Genomic DNA, 6,399 nt, shown 5'->3' on the forward strand with positions numbered 1-6,399 from the left:
ATGGCGGCCCAGGCACGGCACTAAGGCCGGGCCGTTCCTGGGCCGTGCTAATTAGTGCCGTGCTTGGGCCGGCCCATAATGCCCGGGCCAAATGGCCAACTATATTCACGGGCTAGCCCATTTACTACATCCTAATGTGCAACCTCTCAACACTTAAGGTTGCAGTTATAAACACAATCTGGATTCTCACCAAGTCAGAAGACCGAGCCAACAAGTGTGTAGTCTCTAGTGGGATCAAACTCTTTCTGGGGAAGTGGTAGTGCGTGACTGCCATTGTTTTCCCTTTTCCTTCCGGTGGGCCGGCGTGGTGAGTGACTGCCTTTGTTCATGTGGAAAACAAAGTAAACCCAAGAGTAGTTGTCAAGTCGATCAGGCGAAGGAGATGGAGACGGGGCTCCTCACGGTGTGCTTGTCAGACACCCACCGGAGCGAGCCCTCCACAATCTTGGCGTCAGTGCTCTGCCCCCGCCACACGGAGACCGTGAAGTTCTGAGCCTGGTTCACTTCGGTGAACTGCAGCGAGCTCGGAGTGACCTGCACCTGCACAGAGGCTGGCAGGTCGACGTGGGGGTAGTAGACCGCTGGCGCCTCCCCGACATTCTTCACCGTGCGGCTCACCACGACCGGAGCCGTGGGGTTCGTCGTCGACCGGAGCGTGACCGTGATGGATGGGTAGTTGAGCATGCGGTCCGGGATCACCGTGATGGTCGAGCAGTCGATCGAGCGGCGCGCGATCACGGACACCTCCTTGCTCGTGTACATGCCGCAGAGGAAGCCGATGTACTCGGCGGGCGCGATGTCGTAGACGAGGCCAGGATCGAGGGCCTTGTCGGGGTTCACCTGGCCGGCGCCTGTGGCGAACAAGTTGGCCGGCACGTACTGCTCGTCCACTATTGGTTTCTCCGATCTGTCGTCGGGGTCAGCGGTCGTCATGATGGCGGACTTGATCGCTGACGGCGACCAGTCCGGGTACTTACTCTTGATCAGCGCGGCGATGCCGCTGAGGTGCGGCGTGGACATGGACGTGCCGGATTCCAAGTTGAACGTCGGCTTTGTGGACGGAGGGCCAACCCGGAATGGCCACGCCGCGAGCACGCTCACGCCGGGGCCTGTGATGTCAGGCTTCAGGATGCCGGGGTTCTGGATGCTGGGCCCGCGCGAGGAGAACGAGGTGATAGCCGGTGCCGGCGACGTGCCAAGCACGGTGCCCTTGAAGATGATCTGCGCCACCGGGTTCGCCGTGGAGTTGATGTACTCCTTGATGGCAACGCCGGCGGCGTAGCTGACGTGCGAGGCAGGGAGCACGTGCGCCTCGGCGTTGGTGCTGTACCCGTCTTTGAACTCGTTCGCGATAATCATGCCGAACCCACCGGCTCTCTTCACCTCGGCACCTTTGTCAAGCCTCTCGACGATGCCACGGTCGCAGAGCACGATCTTGCCCTTGACGTCGAAGCCGTCCAGTGAGCCGTTGAAGCAGAAATTGGCGTCGGGCGTTGAAATGGCGCCCGCGTAGACCAACGGGTAGGTGACGGTCGTCGAGATGTTGGGCTGGAAAAGCGACTCGCCATCGAATGTCGAGCCGTTTCCGAGGCGCACCTGGGCAGCGATCAGACGGTCCATGGTGCCCGCCGCGACTGTGAGCATCCACGGCGCGTCGTTGGACAGCGTGCCCCTTGGGCCGTCGTTGCCAGCCGCCAAGCTGACAAAGACGCCCTTCTCAACGGCCGCAAACGTGCCAATTGCGATGCTGTCTTTGTAGAACGGCCGCGGCGGCCCGCCAAGGGACATGGAGATAACGTCACAGCCATCACCGACGGCCGCGTCGATGCCGGCGAGGATGTCGGCACTGGTGCAATCGTCGCCACACACCTTATACATGGCGACGTGCGCGCGTGGCGCCATGCCGGAAGCAGTGCCAGCGGCCTGGCCGAGCACGTGGGCGCCCGGCACGACGGCTCCCGCCGCGGTACTCGACGTGTGGGTGCCGTGCCGTTGTGGTCGAGCGGGGACGGGTCCGACTCGAAAGAACGTGCGCCGATGAGCTTGTTGTTGCACGCCGAGGCGTTGAAGTCGCAGCGGCCCTTCCACTTGACCGGCGGCGGCGGCATGCCGTCGCCGCTGAAGGAGGGGTGGAAGGGATAGACGCCGCTGTCGAGCATGCCGATGATGACGCCCTCGCCGAACCCGGAGGTGTAGTTCCTCCCGCTCTGCGGCAGCTCCAGCCCAAGGAACTGCGGCGTGTGCGTCGTCAGCAGCTGGTATACCTGGTTCGGCAGAGCCGTGACGAACCCGGGCATGGCGGACAGCGCGTCGAGCTCCTGCTCCGTCTGCCGAGCAGCGAAGCCGCTGGCGACGTGGTGATACGAGTGGACGAGCCGCTAATCCTCTGGAAGGAACGTCTTGTACCATGCCGTTCGGTCGTCGGTCGTGCCGAACACGTGGCTCTCGTGCGGATGCACGTGGACGATGAACGTGCGGAGCTCATCGCCGGACACCGCGGCGACGACTGCAAAAGGAGAAGGATGGGGAGCAACGAGAGCTTTAAGCTTCCCATGGCTGGGTTGCTGTGAGCCAGTGTGTGAGCGTGCATGGACTTTTTATAAGACCTAGGCGCTCGTTTTTGTTTGATTATTAAAGGTTCCATGCGTTAGATTAGCGTTCTTGTCGCTGTTAAGGAAAGCCGAAGACGTACGGCGTTGTTCTGGCCGGGGCACCAGTAAGTTATATGTTTAAGTTATGCTATTTTGTCTTTTTCTGTTTCTTTTTTCTACCATTTTTTACTTTTTTCACTTCTTCTCAACTAGTTTAAGTTGTGTGCAATTTTTTTTATAAAATGGTGAACAACAATAACTTATGCGTAGAAGTTATGTTATTTGTATAATTCAATTATGTAGGAGTAAAATCGTGTTGTAAAAGCTATGTTGAAAAAATGTTATACGTACAAGTTTTGCGTATAACTCTATGTAGTAAGTTATACATATAAGTTATGTGCATAGCTTTGTCGTACTAAGTTATATGTATAAGTTATGCGCGCGTCAAATGGAAACTGTGTGTCTGAGCGTGCAACCGAGCGCAAGAAAAAGAAAGAGAAACGCGCATGTGAGGTTAGCTAAAAAAAGGAAACATGTAGAAATTAATTTTTTCCTAAGAAGAAAGTCGTGGGAGCCGTCGGATGATCATTCACTCATTTCAAATATGGTGAGCGCTCGCAAATTAGTGGCGTCGATCACAACATGTGTCATTGTGAGCCTCGGCGTTTTGTCGATTGCAACAACGAGCGATGAAATTGGCACGGAGATTGCATCTGCATTGCAACACCAAAGGGGTGATTTCGTATGTCCTGCTAGGTGTCAGTGTTGTTTTACTGGTATTTTCGGACATGCAACTTGCTAGTAATTTGCTTCTGTTGTGAGAAATATTACACGTCAAATCAAGAATTAAAAAAGCACAAAACGCAAGCTTATCGATTTCTAATTGTGTACAACTTGAGAACATCTCCTCTAACAGTATGGAGAGTCTATTATATTCTAGAGTTCATTTCAGTGTCATTGCACGAATTATATGGTGTTTGGTCTGATGAACCATCTCATTCTAGATGAAGATGGCGTGTCATGAGTCCATCTATGAAAATTTAATGGAATAATGAATTCATTTCTAATGCTTATACTAATTATTAACTTGTAGAAGATAATGTAGCAACTGAAGAACACGTTTTATCCCCTCCTCCTCCTTCCCCCAAAAAAAATCAAAAACAGAAAAGTGATAAGAGATAAGATGAACTACCCAAATTTTCAAACCAAACACCTAACTGCAAGGTACCGATTACAGATGTACGTTTAGGATATCATTATCGAAATAAAATTAATAAAAACACCTAGCACTACCGATATACATTTCAGGATATTCTGGATATATATTTTTCAAAAAAAGAATCTCGTCGATGTAGTATTATTCTGTAAGTCATACAAAAGCTAGAGAAAATTTCCTATATGACCCTCTTAAAACTCAGCCTTCCCTCCTTGATCTTGGAACTTTTGAAATTACCTATGTGACCTCAAATCCATCTTATGTTCCTTGTTTTGGTTTTTAGTCAGTTTAGCCATTTAACAGTGTTAACTATGTGTGAAAGAAGTGAAAATAATGCTCAAATAAATGAAACATGTGCAAACTACAAGCATCTAAAAAAATGCAGTAAAATTTTGAACTCTATACCTTCAATAATGTTACTTTTGCGCCCAAGGATAAAATGGATTTTTCGTCTCTCACTTAACACTATTACATGGTTAAACTGACCGAAAGGCCAAAAAAAGAAATGAAAGATAGATTTGAGGCCATATAGAAGTTCAAAAGTTCCAAGGCCAAAGAGGGAAGCCTGAGTTTTAAGAGGGCCATATAGAAAATTTTCTCCAAAAGCCATCGTTTCAATCAACAACTATTAGACAAAGCGCAATGAGCAAAATGACAAATTAGAGCCTTCTACAACAGTATAATTGAACACGGTTTAGCAAAAATCATCAACTGTTTCAAGATAATTTAAACTGTTAAAAACCACTTTCTAACTCAGGTATGGAGACAATTAAAACGGTTTTAAGAGTTGAGGGAGGAAAGTTACCTAGTTTTAGAGTTCCGAGAGAAAACCTTGAGTAAACCCAATAATTTAAAAAATAGCTGACGAATTTTTGCAAGTTTAACAATGTACATTATTGACGCTGTTAAACGTTGTGGTTCCACCATTAACAATGTAGATTAATTCTTATTTTATTGCATGACTACCGTTGGCCTCAAGCTTTGGGGCAAAGCCTGGTACGAAAACCAAATGTATCCTCATTGATGACCAATTAAGGTTTTGCCGATTTTCATTATAACATGATTAATTGAACATGTCTTCTCTTTTGATTCTGTTCATTTTAAACCACCACTATGATACGCAATTTAAACTTAGTTACCACTTGACGAGTCATTCTCTTCTACTGTTGTGACTTTGTGAGGGGACAAGCCTTGTTATGACCGGTACGGTCTACAGGCGCAAGCACCGTGGCTAGGAGCCCGGCTGAGTTGGTGTGCGGTCGTCATGGGCCTGGACTGCACGATTCGGTCCAGTCAGTTATCAAGTCCTAGAATCTAGGATACCTATCTCTCGAGTTTGTTACTTGATTAAGTTAGAGTTGAGTCGGTTGAAGATTTGCTTGTATAAGTATTGAACAATTACGATTGAATGGATTCACCTAGGATTGAGATACTCTTATCTCCCTTGGGCACCCAGCCCTTGCCTACTGCTACTCGTCATTTGCTTTTCACGCAGACCTAGCTCCAGCGCCGAGCACGGCGCCGCAGGTTCATCGCCGCGCTTTCAAGCCTCGTCCACCCGTTCACCACTGCTACAACCTAAGGAACCTGGGCTCCAACAATCTAGTATCAGAGACCATGGCCTCCTCTGGTGCTCCTGCCGCACCCGCCACCGTACCCACCACCGGTACCACCACACCGTCGTTGTCCGTTCCTCTCACCACGTCAGGCGCCCTTCCACCGCCTCCTGCACCACCGACCCTTGAAGACTCCCTGGCCACCTTGGCAAGCATGCAGCGACAGATGGGAGAGATGTTCCAAGGCATGCAGCGGCAGATGGCGGAGATGTCCCTACGCCTGGTGGCTGTCGAGAGTCGTCCTGGTCCTTCGATGCCACCACGCCTGCCGTACTCCACCACACCGCTCCTACAATATGGCATGCCAGGGTATAGGGGCCTTCCGGTGTCCGAGCCGGTCGTCTCAGAGATCCTGCCCTCGCCATCACTGTCAAGGTCCATGGCGCCGCTTTTGGTGCCCATGGCCGCTGGCGTCACCTCGCAGCCACCTTCGATGGGGCTTCCGATCCAGTCGATCCCGTTTTCGTCATCACCATCGCCGGTACCGTCGTTGTCCTCCATCCTGAATGGGTCGATCTACTCTTCTGCTACGATGGTCCATGAACCGCGCCATCACCCTGAGGAACATGGGGACAGCCAGGGCGTTCCCAAGTTCCATAAGTTGTCCTTCCCCACTTACGACGGCAAAGAAGACCCGCTCGGATGGCTCAACCGTTGCGAGTCCTTCTTCCGCGGCCAGCTTACTCGTGAGGCGGACAAGGTTTGGCTCGCGTCCTTCCACATGACGGGATCTGCACAGCAATGGTATTATGTGTTGGAACGCGACTCCGGTCGACCGTCGTGGGTCAACTTCCGTCTGCTCTGCCACCAGCGTTTTGGGCTGGCGCTGTCCACCAACCATCTTGCCGAGCTCGCTCGCCTACCATTCGGTGCCTCCGTCGATGCTTACATGGAAGCCTTCCAGGCGCGCTTGGCGCACGCGGGACATCTGGCGCCGCTACAACAAGCACAACTGTTCACTGAGGGGCCTCCCTGA

General features: G+C 51.3%; 1 protein-coding gene and 1 pseudogene across 1 annotated transcript; one reads left to right on the plus strand and one right to left on the minus strand.

The window, feature by feature from the left end:
- Window positions 1-369: 369 nt before the first annotated feature.
- Window positions 370-2,554, minus strand: LOC136490715 (subtilisin-like protease 4; annotated as a pseudogene).
- A 3,401-nt stretch (window positions 2,555-5,955) lies between these two features.
- LOC136492247 (uncharacterized) lies at window positions 5,956-6,399 on the plus strand. Its single transcript, XM_066488330.1, has one exon. The coding sequence runs from the start codon at window positions 5,956-5,958 to the stop codon at window positions 6,397-6,399; it is 444 nt and encodes a 147-aa protein (XP_066344427.1).

Source organism: Miscanthus floridulus, chromosome 11, assembly GCF_019320115.1.
Source record: "Miscanthus floridulus cultivar M001 chromosome 11, ASM1932011v1, whole genome shotgun sequence".
NCBI classification, from domain to species: domain Eukaryota; kingdom Viridiplantae; phylum Streptophyta; class Magnoliopsida; order Poales; family Poaceae; genus Miscanthus; species Miscanthus floridulus.

Excerpts from the sequence above, each read along its gene's own strand:
- LOC136492247 (XM_066488330.1), top strand. The coding sequence starts at position 5,956 with ATGGTCCATGAACCGCGCCATCACCCTGAGGAACATGGGGACAGCCAG.